This window comes from Macaca mulatta, chromosome 14, assembly GCF_049350105.2.
Source record: "Macaca mulatta isolate MMU2019108-1 chromosome 14, T2T-MMU8v2.0, whole genome shotgun sequence".
Lineage (NCBI taxonomy): Eukaryota > Metazoa > Chordata > Mammalia > Primates > Cercopithecidae > Macaca > Macaca mulatta.
The window spans coordinates 87,013,999-87,026,252 of record NC_133419.1 but is presented as its reverse complement, the minus strand read 5'-3'; the positions used below and the strand labels follow the sequence as shown (position 1 = coordinate 87,026,252).

Here is a 12,254-nt window from a genome sequence, read left to right as displayed (position 1 = left end):
AATATCTGATCAACTTTGATAAATGTTTTATATATGCTAGAAAATCTCTCACTGTTGAATCCATTTCCCTTATTGTTAGTAAACCATTATTTTGTTTTTTTCTTTAGGTTTCTTTTTTGGCTTTATTCTAAAATTCTTTTACTTTCCCTTCATTGTTAAAAGTTTTGCTGGGTACACAATTCTACCTTGACATTTTCTCTCAGCCCTTTGAAGGAAGGAAGAAAGGGGCCATGTGAAGGCCAGGAAGCAAAGTCTAGACATTTTAGAAAATTCTAACAGTTGTTAGAGAAGAAACCTGAGAATAAGAATATCTTCAGAGGGCTGAGAGAAAATGTCAGTATAGAATTGTGTACCCAGCAAAACTATGTAAAAATCAAGGCAAAGTAACAGAATTTTAGGAGAGAAAAAGCCAAAAAAGAAAAGTGAAAGGGAAGTTTCAAGAGCAAATTAAATCCTTTACTTTTGATAGCCTAAGCTTGTAAAAATGGTGAAGGAAAGCCATCTAGAACAGGGATTCGTGGCCTGTGGTCCAGGGGGCCTAGGAAACTTGTAACTGCGTGCAGAATGTTGTATAGGAATATGTACCTGTTTTTAGGAAAAGGGTATATATTTTTCATCAGATTCTTAGAAGACTCCATGACTGCCCAAAACATTGAAAACCACTGAAATAGGAAATCCTTTGATACATTAATCGGTCTGGCTGTGCTGTATTTCTGGAAAAGACAGAACTTGATGATAGCAAGTTGGGGCTAATTACAGAGTTAGACTAATACAAGAATAGTAGTTAACAAGGAGGATCATTGAAGAAGATCCAAATTAGAAAGACTTGCTCAGAAATCTGCTGTTTAGTGAAGGACTATAAAAAAGCTTGATTCTTAAAATGGTTGAATGATAGAAAACATTTTAGACCTTATGTGTATATAATTCATATAATTCATATAACCATGCCTCTATCTCAGTCTTGATAGACTGGAGCACACAGCCTTGACATCTGTTGTCATGACCCCTTCTTCTCTTCACCTGGCTTTTTCCTGTTTATCCTTAAAATTCAGTTTGGGCTTCATCTCCTCAAAAAGCTTTCCGCTCTGTGCCATGGTAAACTTACCAGAAGGAATCTGCCTTGTTCTTCTAACAACCAATGCACAATGCTATTAGGTTTTTACCTTGTTATACAGGGGTTTTCTAGTTTTTACCTTGTTATACCAGAGGTTTCACAATGGTATGAAACTAGAAATCATTAACAGGAGGAATTTTGGAAAATTCACAAATACATGGAAATTAAACATGCTCATGAACAATCAGTGTGCCAGTGAAGAAAATAAAAGGGAAATCTAAAAATATCTTGAGACAAAAAGGAAAACACAATATACCAAACTTTATGGAATGCAGCAAAAGCAGTTCTAAGAGGGAAGTTTATAGCAATAAATGCCTACACCAAGAAAGAAAATTACAAATAACTAAAAGTTACACCTCAAGGAATTTTTTTAAAAACCCTAAGCCCAGGTTAGTGGAAGGAAAGAAATAATAAAGATCAGACCAGAAATAATCTAATCTCTATTTTATTTCTGCTCTGGAGATTAGAAAAACAATACAAAAGAAACTAAAAGGTCATTTTTTGAAAAGATAAAATCAACCAGCCTTTAGCTAGAAAAGAAAAAGAGAAAAGATTCAAATAAAATCAGAAATAAAGAGATGTTACAGTTGACAACACAGAAGTACAATGGATCATGAGAGACTATTATGAATAATTATTTGCCAAAAACTTGTGTAACCTAGAAGAAATGGATGTATTCCTACACACACAAACTGCCAAGACTGAATCATGAAGAAATAGAAAAATCTGAGCAAACCAATAATGAGTAAGGAAATTGAATCAGTAGTAAAAAGTATCTCACCAAAGAAAAGCCCAAGAACAGATGGCTTCGCTGCTGAATTCTACCAAACATTTAAAGAAGAACTAATACCAATTCTCTACAAACTGTCTCAGGAAAAAACAAAAACAAAAACGAAAACAAACAAACAAAAAGAATGGGAGATAATACTTTCAATACTGGTCTTTTTAGGACCAGTATTACCCTAATACCAAAGCCACACAGGCACATCACAAGAAATGAAAACTACAGGCCAATATCCTTGATGAGCATAGATGCAAAAATCCTCAACAAAATAGCAAACCAAATCCGACAACACATTAATAGGATTATTCACCATGATCAAGTGGGATTTATCCCTGGGTTGCAAGAATGGTTCAATATTCTCAAATCAATAAATGTGATATATCACATGAACAGAATGAAGGACAAAAATCATATGACCATCTCATTAAATGCAGAAAAAGCATTTGACAAACTCAGCATCCTTTCATGACAAAAACACTCAACAAATTAATTGCAGAATGAATATACTTCAGCACAACAAAGGCCATATATAATAAGCCTACAGCTAACATTATACTCAACAGTAAAAACTTGGAACTCTTTCTTCTAAGATCTGGACCAAGGATGTACACTCTTGCCACTTCTGTTCAATGTTATATTGAAAGTCCTTAGAGCAATAAAGCAGAAGAAAGAAAAGACATCCAAATAGGAAATGAAGAAATAAAACTATTATTATTTGCTGACAACATAATTTTGCATACAGAAAACCTTAGGCCAAGTGTGGTGGCTCAAGCCTGTAATCCCAACCCTTTGGGAAGCCAAGGCAGGAGGATCACTTAAGGCCAGGAGTTAGAAACCAGCCTGGTCAACATTATGAGACCCCCATTTCTACAAAAAAAAGAAAAACCCTTAAGATTCTAACAAAAAGCCATTAGAATTGATCAACAAATTCAGGAAACTTGCAGGACACAAATCAACACACAGAAGTCAGTAACATTTCTTTACATTAACAAGGAACTTTCCAAAAAAGAAATCAAGAGAACTATCATTTATAGTTGCTACTAGAAATAAATTACTGAGGAATATGTTTAACCAATTAGGCAAAAGATTTATATAAAGAAAACTATAAAACATTAACAAAAGAAATTGAAGAAGACAAATAAATTGAAATAGATCCCATGTTCATGGACTGGAAGAATTGATATTGTTAAAATGTCCATACTACATGAATGATCTGCAGATTTCAGTTCGATATCTATCAAAATTCCAATGTTATTTTTCATAGATATAGAAAAAACAATCCTAAAATTCATACGGAACTACAAAACAAACAAACAAATAGCCAAGGCAATTGTGACCAAAAAGAACAAAGCTTGAGGTATCACACTACCTACTTTCAAACTATACTATAAACTGATGGTAACTGAACAGCATGGTACTGGCATTAAAATAGACATACGAACCAATGGACAGAATAAAGAACCCAGAAATGAACCCATGTATCTACAGTCAATTGATACTCACCAAAAGTGCCAAGAATATACAATGGGAAAAGGACAGGCTATTCTATATATGGTGCTGGGAAAACTGGATATCCATACACAAGAGAATGAAATTGGACCCTTATCTCACACCATATACAAAAATCAACTCAAAATGAATTAAAGACATAAACATAAAACCGGAAACTGTAAACTACTAGAAGAAGACACAGGGAAAACTACATGACATTGGTCTGGGCAATGATTTTTTAGGTTTGACCCAAAACTACAGGCAACATATGCAGTAAACAAATGGGATTACATCAAAATAAAAAATTCCTACACAACAAAGAGAGCATTTAATAGAGTGAAGAGACAGCCTACAGATTGGGAGAAAAATATTTGCAACCCATACATATGATAAGGGATTAATATCCAAAATATATAAGGAACTCAACTCTATTAAAAAAAAAAAAAAAAGAGAGACATGGGCAAGGAACCTGAATAAACATTTCTCAAAGGAAGATATATGAATGGCTAACAAATACATGAAAAAATGCTCAACATCACTAGTCATTGGAGAGATGAAAATTAAAACTGCAATAAGCTATGACTTCACACCTATTAGAAAGGCTATTATCAAAAAGAAAAGATAACAAGTGTTGGCTAAGATATGGGAAAAACCTTGTACACTGTTGGTGGGAAATATAAATTAGTATAGCCATTATGAAACACTGTATGAAGATTCCTCAAAAAACTAAAAATACAGTTACCATATGACCCCAGTTACCATATGACTCAGCACTCTCGCTTCTGGTTATTTGTCCCAAAGATTTGAAGTCAAATATGAATATGTCAAAAGAGATGTTCTTTGCAGCACTATTCACAATAGCCAGGATGTGGAATCAACCCAAGTGTCCAACAATAGATGAATGAATAAAGAAAATGTGTTATATATACATAATGGAATAATATTTAGCCATGAAAAAGAATGAAATGCCGTCATTTATGGCAACATGGATGGAACTGGAATTTAGTGAAGTAAGCCAAGAACAGAAAGTTAAACGCTGAATGTTCTCACTCATGTGTGGAAGCTAAAAAATAGCTGATCTTGGCTGGGCATGGTGGCTCATGCCTGTAATCCCAGCACTTTGGGAGGCTGAGGCAGGCAGATCACGAGGTCAGGAGATCGAGACCATCCTGGCTAACACAGTGAAACCCTGTCTCTACTAAAAATACAAAAAATGAGCCGGGCGTGGTGGTGGGCGCCTGTAGTCCCAGCTACTCGGGAGGCTGAGGCAGGAAAATGGCATGAACCCAGGAGGTAGAGCTTGCAGTGAGCCAAGATTGCACCACTGCACTCCAGCCTGGACAACAGAGCGAGACTCTGTCTCAAAAAAAAAAAAAAAAAAAAAAAAGTTGATCTCATAGAAATAAAAAGTAAAGGTATTGTGGATAGCATTGGAGAACATTATGCTAAGTGAAGTACACCAAACACAAACAAATGCCAGATCTTCTCATATGTGGAATCTAAAACTCATATAAGCAGAGAGTAGAATGATAGTTCCCAGAGGGTGGGGGATGGGAGGAATGGGGAGATGATTGTTGAAGTGTACAAAGCCTCAGATAGGAAAAATAAGTTTGATTGTGTGTGTGTGTGTGTGTGTGTGTGTGTGTGACAGTCTTGCTCTGTCACTCAGGTTGGAGTGTGGTGGCACGATCTCAGCTCACTGCAACCTCCGCCTCCTGGATTCAAGCGATTTTCCTGCCTCAGCTTCTTGAGTAGCTGGGACTACAGGTGTGTGCCACAATGCCCAGCTAATTTTTTGTATTTTTAGTAGAGACAGAGTTTCACCATGTTGTCTAGGCTGGTCTTGAACTCCTGACCTCAGGTGATCTGCCTGCCTTGGCCTCCCAAAGTGCCGAGTTTACAGGTGTGAGCCACCACGCCCAGCCAAGTTTGATAACGTTTTGAGATCTGTTGCACAGTGTGGTGAATATAATGAGCACTTTACGTGTCAATGTCTCTAAAAGAATAAATTTCAAATATTCTTATCACAAAAAGTTAAATATTTAAGGTGATGGACATTTTAATTCACTTGATTTAATCATTCCACATTGTATCCAAAAATCACAATATCACTTTATACCCCGTAAATATATACAACTATAATTTGTCAATATATAATTTTTAAAAACAATTTTTAAGGGTCTGACTGTAGTACTGACTGCTACCCATGACAGTAAATTATAAATTCAATTCCTCCAGTAAAAAGGTCTATGAAGTTAAATCTGCTCACCTGAACATACCAAAATTAACTTATTTTTCTTTAACAAGGAATTCTACTTTTTTTCTTTTTGAGACGGAGTCTCGCTTTGTCACCAGGCTGCAATGTGGTAGTGTGATCTCAGCTCACTGCAACCACCACCCCTGGGTTCAAGTGATTCTCCTGCCTCAGCCTCCCGAGTAGCTGGGACTACAGGCACGTGCCACCACACCCAGCTAATGTTTGTATTTTTAGTAGAGACGGGGTTTCACCATGTTGGCCAGGACGGTCTCAATCTTTTGACCTCACGATCCACCCACCTCGGCCTCCCAAAGTGCTGGGATTACAGGCGTGTGCCACTGCCCCCAGCCAGCATTCTATATTTTTAAAAAATATATTAGTATAACACTATTATAGTAATTTATTACATATTAGAGACAAATTACTTCAAGGGTGCAGCAGATGTAGATTCAGGCAGGTCAGGCAGTGTTGGGGAAAGCCTGTTGTTTTAAATATTGGTTAACGATGATTGGTATTGCGGGATCTGGCCAGCAGTCTGCAATGCAAAGGGGCTCTTTGTTCCCAGGCGGATTGGCAGGTCGAGAAATAATAGACACACGCAAGGTAGTGAAAGCTGGGTCCAGAGGGGTCACTGCCTTCTGGTCCCGCGATGCCGCCAATGCAGTGGATATGCCAGCATTTATTATTAAGTTTAGTGAGGGCGGGGGTAGGTTAGTGAGGGATTTAGGGTCATTGGATTATGAGGTGAGATGGTCACATGGGGATAAAGTAATTCTTTAACATAACATCTGTATGCAGAAGTACAGTATACAGAGATAAGAATTTACAATATAGTGTGTGCATCAGTAATTTCTAACACAGCCTTAAAACAGAAACACAGTCTTTCCATAACCTATGATTAGCAAGATATTAATCAGCAGTAACAGTTGCAGCAAAAGCTGGTTACAAACAATCCATAGAAACAGGATGTGAAGCTAGACAACTGGTTAGAACAGAAATTCTCAGAAGGGAGTATGCCTTGACCCTAAAGAGACCCAGAAGAGCCATGGCAAGATGAGGGCGTTTATAACCCTATCTTATCCATATGAACAGGTGCCCCTCATGAATCTGTTTATAGGCTCTCCACAAGGGTCGCATTCCATTCCCAGAGGTGTGAACATCTGCTTTTCTGGGATAGGAATCTTGGTGATGTGAAACCTCCCTGACTGCACGTTTGTTCGTAGGCTCTCTGCAGGGGGAAGCACTGTTGGCTTATTCTGGTAGTCCAACCTGGCATTGTCTTTACACAATCCTACATGCAACTTTGTATTTACAATAATCAGGAGCATTTCATCTTTTATTCCATAGCAATAGTTTCATGGGGTCTCCCTACAGATTGGCCCTCCATAGAATGATTTTTTGGGGAAATGAAAGGCAGAAATGGAGAAAGATTAGAGAAGAGGTTCCAAAAAATTGTGATCATCAGCAGGTATGCTTGTTTTCATAGAAAAAGATAACATTAGCAACAAAATTTGTCCAGTATCAGCTTGAGTGAATATTTTCTCCTTAACTTTTCAGGGCTCAACACATTCCTATTTTGTATTTGTAGTAGGGCAAAATGAAAGTTTAAATGTTCACAAACATCTTCCCACATAAACTTTCCCTCATTTCCCAAGGGAGAGATGTGGCAGGCAGAAAACAAATAGTCTAAGAGACTTCCTTCTTAGCTTTTGTATTTCAGAAATCTAGACTTCACTCTATTTTACCTCAATTAGTCGGACAGGGCAGGGAGAGAAGAAAGTATGCAGATAAATGAAGAAAGTTTTTAGTTGAGAACAGCCATACCTTAACTGAAAGTCAGTCTTCTGACAGGGAGATGAGTCCTCTTGAACAGCACCTACAGCTCAAGAATGAAGTGAAGTAGTGGGAGACTCACCTCACAGTGCACAGTTATTCCAAGGGCATGGAAATAGCTGGACAAGGGAATGATATCTTGGGAGGCCCCACTAAAGTCCCAGGTATGTCATCAATGAGAAAACTCAGGGAGCATTTTTCTGGCCTCCTAGGTAAATAGTCAAACCCATCTCTGTGATGTTCACACATATACCCCTCTGGAAAAGTCTAGGGTTGGGGGAGGGGAGAGGGGTAAAATGTACCATTATGAATTGTCGTGCACAGTCGGGCACTTAGAAAATATTTATTATTGCCACTATTCATTACAGACGAAAAAAGTTTTGTACACAAATTCACGAAGCAGCAGCAGGGCTGGGTCAGCAGTACCCCAGCAGCCATAATGAATCTGGGTCCCCTTCCCAGCCCCTGTGCAGCAGGTTGTAGCCCTCAGGACCATTTAGACACCTTCACTGCCATCAGAGACGAGTATAGGAAATAAGTGGGGGTGGGAGAAAGGCAGGAGTGAATTCAATAAGGGCTTAACAAGCAATCTAATGAAAGCACCAAACCTAAACAATGATTTTTTTCTCTGAGGTAAAAATATGCAGTTTCACAATCACCCCCAGACATGTAAAAGATAAAAACTTTCCCCAGGAAACACAGATCCAAACTTTGAGTTTTACACAAGCAACCGGGAGCCTGGCAGGAACTTGTTCAGGGGCCACAGGTTGCTCTCGCCCACATTGGAGGTGCGCCTCTGGCACTGCTTGCAGCGCCGATACTTCTCACACTGGTCTAGGAGAAACAGCTTGTCTGAAGCCCTGAGGAGAGGAGAGCAAATGCAGATTAGCAGGTTTCTGGAGCCTCTAGAGGCCCAACTTGGAAGCTGGTATGGCAGGAGGTACACAAAAGTAACACCTTGTGTTCCCTGCTTGCCATGTGGCAGTTCACCCCCTCCTGACATCCCCTGCTTCCAAACCTCTGCTGGCTTGTCATTCTCCACTTAATAAAAAGCCCCAACTTGTGCCTTCACAGCAGTCTGACTCTACCCCTCCCAGCCTCAGCCACCCAAGCCCACAGAGAACTTGCTGAAGGTCACACAGCCAGCCGACAGTGGCTCCAAAGCCTCTGTATTGACTGTTTTGCCATGTGGATTATACCTCTACCTGCTGAGCTCCCAGGAGACAGTGTTTGAGAGGAAGATCAACCATTAAGTTGCTGGTTATCAGCTAACAACAGCAGAGAGTTAAGTGGACTTAAAATGAAATATCCCAGGAGCCTCTGGAGAATTAAGGGCAGGAGAGGGAGTGGAGACAAAGAGGAAGACGAAAGCAACTAAAAGCAGAGATAAACAGGCAGTAGTAACTGATTTTCCCCTTTGATAGTTTTTCTTCATTATGAAAGAGTCCCTCATGTGCTCTTCCACCCCATCAAAATTTCTCCATAGGTGGATTTTCCTTTTCTTTTCTTTTCTTTTTTTTTTTTTTTTTTTTTTTTGATACTGGGTCTCCCTCTGTCACCAGGCTGGAATGCAGTGGGTCGATCACAGCTCACTGCAGCCTCGACTTCCTGGGCTCCAGCGATCCACCCACCTCAGCCTCCTGAGTAGCTGGAATGCCAGGTGTGTACTACCACACCAAGCTAATTTTTGTATTTTTGGTAGAGACAGGGTTTCACCATATTTGCTCAGGCTAGTCTCAAACTTCTGAACTCTAGCAGTCCATCCGCCTCAGCCTTCCAAAGTGCTGGGATTACAGGCATGAGTCATGGCATCCAGCCAGAATTCTGTTTAAGAAGGATTATCAAGGGCAGTCTTAAAAGAAAAAAGAATAAACTACCTTGGAAGTGAGCAGGGGAAGACCTAACTGGCTGGAACAGAGTATCATGTGCTAACTGCATGCATATGGACTTTGGTTTTACTTTTGCTTTATTTTCTTTTTATACCAACCAATTCCTTCTTCCTACTGCTGCCTGCTCAAGTATCTGTCCACACTTGGCCTAGGTCCTCAGACAAGTCTGCTTCACGATATACCTGGAGTAGATTTGTTAGCCTGCCACTCAACATTATTTTCTGGGTCTCCTCAATCCTTTATCACCATGTTGGCCAAGCACTCTTCCCAAACACAACTGAAATCTTCCTAGCATTAATCTCACTGACTTTTACCTGCCTTCCCAGATCATTGAGAAAATAGCTTGAAATCCCCAACTGCCCTTTCCTCTCCTTTTTTCTAAGCCAAATGACTCCACTTCTCCTTTGGATCCTATTTTCCACATCATCACTCATACTTTCATTGTCACAAAATATGGGTTCTACTCATTAGAAAGATAGGTGAGAAATGCTTTACAAGAAAACCTAAAAGGAAAAGGAGAGTTACAGATCAAGATCCATTCTACAGATTTTATCCATGATTAAAAATTAATTGATAATTGGCAATTTAAACTATTATTTTGGTATATTTGGCTTTTAATAATTTGGTTGTATAGACTTGATCTGTTTCATCACATTTTTAACATGCTATAAAATCATACCTTACATTCGTATGTTAATTTTGTTTTCAAGGTGTAATACAACAGCAGTGATGTGAATAGTTAAGCTGAGGAGAGGTCAGGCATATAATAATTTCAGAAAGATGCTCTTGGTTGGCTCCATAATAGGCATCTTACTTTTCCAATTGCCAATCTTACGACCCCTGACCCTGCTCTTAAATAACCATTCCCTAAGCCTTGAAAATGTTCAGATTGGAAACTCACTCCCCCTACTTCCAAATAGTTATTTCCAAAGAGAATCTTCACTCTCCACAAAAAGCAAATAAAGCCACCCTAAGCAGAGGCAAATATTAGAGCAGGGTTAGTAAATACCTAGCATACAACGCAGCATTCTTCAATCCCATGTCTATAACAGACATTTCTAATCAATCATGGCAGTATTTCCCATGGAATACAGACTTGCTTTCTTCACAGAGTTCTCTAGGCAGCCACTACTAATCAAGTGGAGTTCCACTTGAAACCCATTGCCGTCCCACAAGAAGCGGGAGAATTTTGGGGTTCCAATCAGGCATTACCGTTCAAAAGCCTTCTCCTCCAGGTCTCGCTGCTTCTTCATCACAGCACTCCTTTCCCAGTCCTCCTGTAAGCATTGGTTGATTCTATTTACTCGCTCCAGCTCAGCGGTTCTGTCTGCCACATGCCTGGAGAGAAAAGAACAGTCTGACTCCATAATACTTGGTAAGAGCATGCACCAACTTTGGGAGCCCCATTCCTTTTATGTTAAACAGAAAAACCTTCTGGTTTTGTTCACTACTCTGAAATATACTAAAAAGTGTGAACACTGTAAAAGCATACTGAAATTCCTAGCTCTCAAATAATTTATGGGTCAGAGGTCTTTCATCTTCAATCCTGCTTTGATTTAATAGGATTGAAACCTTTTTTCAATTAACAACTTCAGCCTGTAAAACTATTAATTTCCTTTGAGGCTAATGTAACTTATCTGAAGAATCATCCCAAATGGATTTCCTATACTCTGTTTCTTTCCTTTTAGTCCAGCCTCTAAGCTGCCAGTACTCAGCCTACCAGTCACTGCAGACATTTTACAAGGGAAAATAGATAGGTATACAAATGAAAGTCTACAAAAAGAGAAAATAAACACAAGTGACTAAGCAATGGAAAAGCAAATAGAGAAAACATTAACATTGTGAAGAAGGCAAGAAAAAAAAAAACAACAGGAATGTTTGGTGAAGGCCATGTCATCGAAGAAGTGACTGCAGTATAATCTCTCTCTTCATAGGGAGATATTCCCAGTGTTGTGTTTCTATCACTGGTCTCCAAACACTCCATCACTACTGTTGTGAATCACCTTAAGCCTGGTTCAGATTATGTGTCTATTTCTTGCCAAACTGAAACGTTTACTGTCAGTTCTCATTGAAATCTAGAAGGAGCTTCACAAAATGTAACTGTTGATGTAGCCTGCTCTGAAGGGCTTTGTGTTACAGGTAGCAGCAGCCACTGGGTGTCAGGATCCTCCAATAAAAATCAGTTAATGTCCTCTCTACTGTCTCACTTTTTCCTAAAACGGCACACCTTTTCATCTAACAAGCATTGATTGAGCAGCTATTGTGTGGTTATTATAAAGACCAAATGATACACAGGAAGTGCCAGTGCCTATCACATAGTTGGAGCTCAGTGACTGAAGAGTACCTATTACTTTTTTCATAAGTTATTTTTCTTTTCGTAGATTTTTTATTGTGGTTTTAAAAAAAATGCATAACAAAATTTACTATCTTAACCATTTTCAAGTGTACAGTTACTTAGTGTTAAGTACATTCATGTGATGCAACCAATCTCCAGAACGCTTCCATATTACAAAACCGAAACTATACCATTAAACAGCTCCCCATTTCTGCCTCCTCTAGTGCTTGGCAACCACCATTCTGCTTTCTGTTTCTGTGATTTTTACTTCTCTGGATAACTCATATAAGTGGAGTCATACAGTTTTTTGTCTTATTGTGACTGGTTTATTTCACTTAACGTAATGACCTTGAGGTTCATCCACAGTGTAGCATGTGTTAGAACTTTCTTCCTTTTTAAGAGTGAATAACAATTCCATTGTACAGTGTGTATATATACACACACTACATTTTGTTTATCCATTCATCTGTCAATGGACACTTGGAATGCTTCTACTTCTTGGCTGTTATAAAAAGTACTGCTATGAACATGGCTGTACAGATAACTTTTGA

The 12,254-nt window shown here is 38.9% G+C and overlaps 1 protein-coding gene and 1 long non-coding RNA gene across 3 annotated transcripts in view; one reads left to right on the top strand and one right to left on the bottom strand.

Annotated features, from left to right (window-relative positions):
• The window catches only part of LOC114672372 (uncharacterized), an 82,006-nt gene that overhangs the window by 1,100 nt on the left and 68,652 nt on the right, over positions 1-12,254 (top strand). The window lies entirely within an intron of this gene.
• CCDC81 (coiled-coil domain containing 81) overlaps positions 6,031-12,254 on the bottom strand; it is a 49,628-nt gene continuing 43,404 nt past the window's right edge. For both annotated transcript variants that reach the window (XM_001103107.5, XM_028833893.2), the window contains 2 exons: positions 10,581-10,706; positions 6,031-8,339 (listed from right to left, as the gene is read on the bottom strand). In XM_001103107.5, coding sequence (XP_001103107.4) covers positions 8,198-8,339; positions 10,581-10,706 — 268 coding nt within the window. In that variant the 3' untranslated portion in view covers positions 6,031-8,197. The remainder of the gene's footprint in view (positions 8,340-10,580; positions 10,707-12,254) is intronic.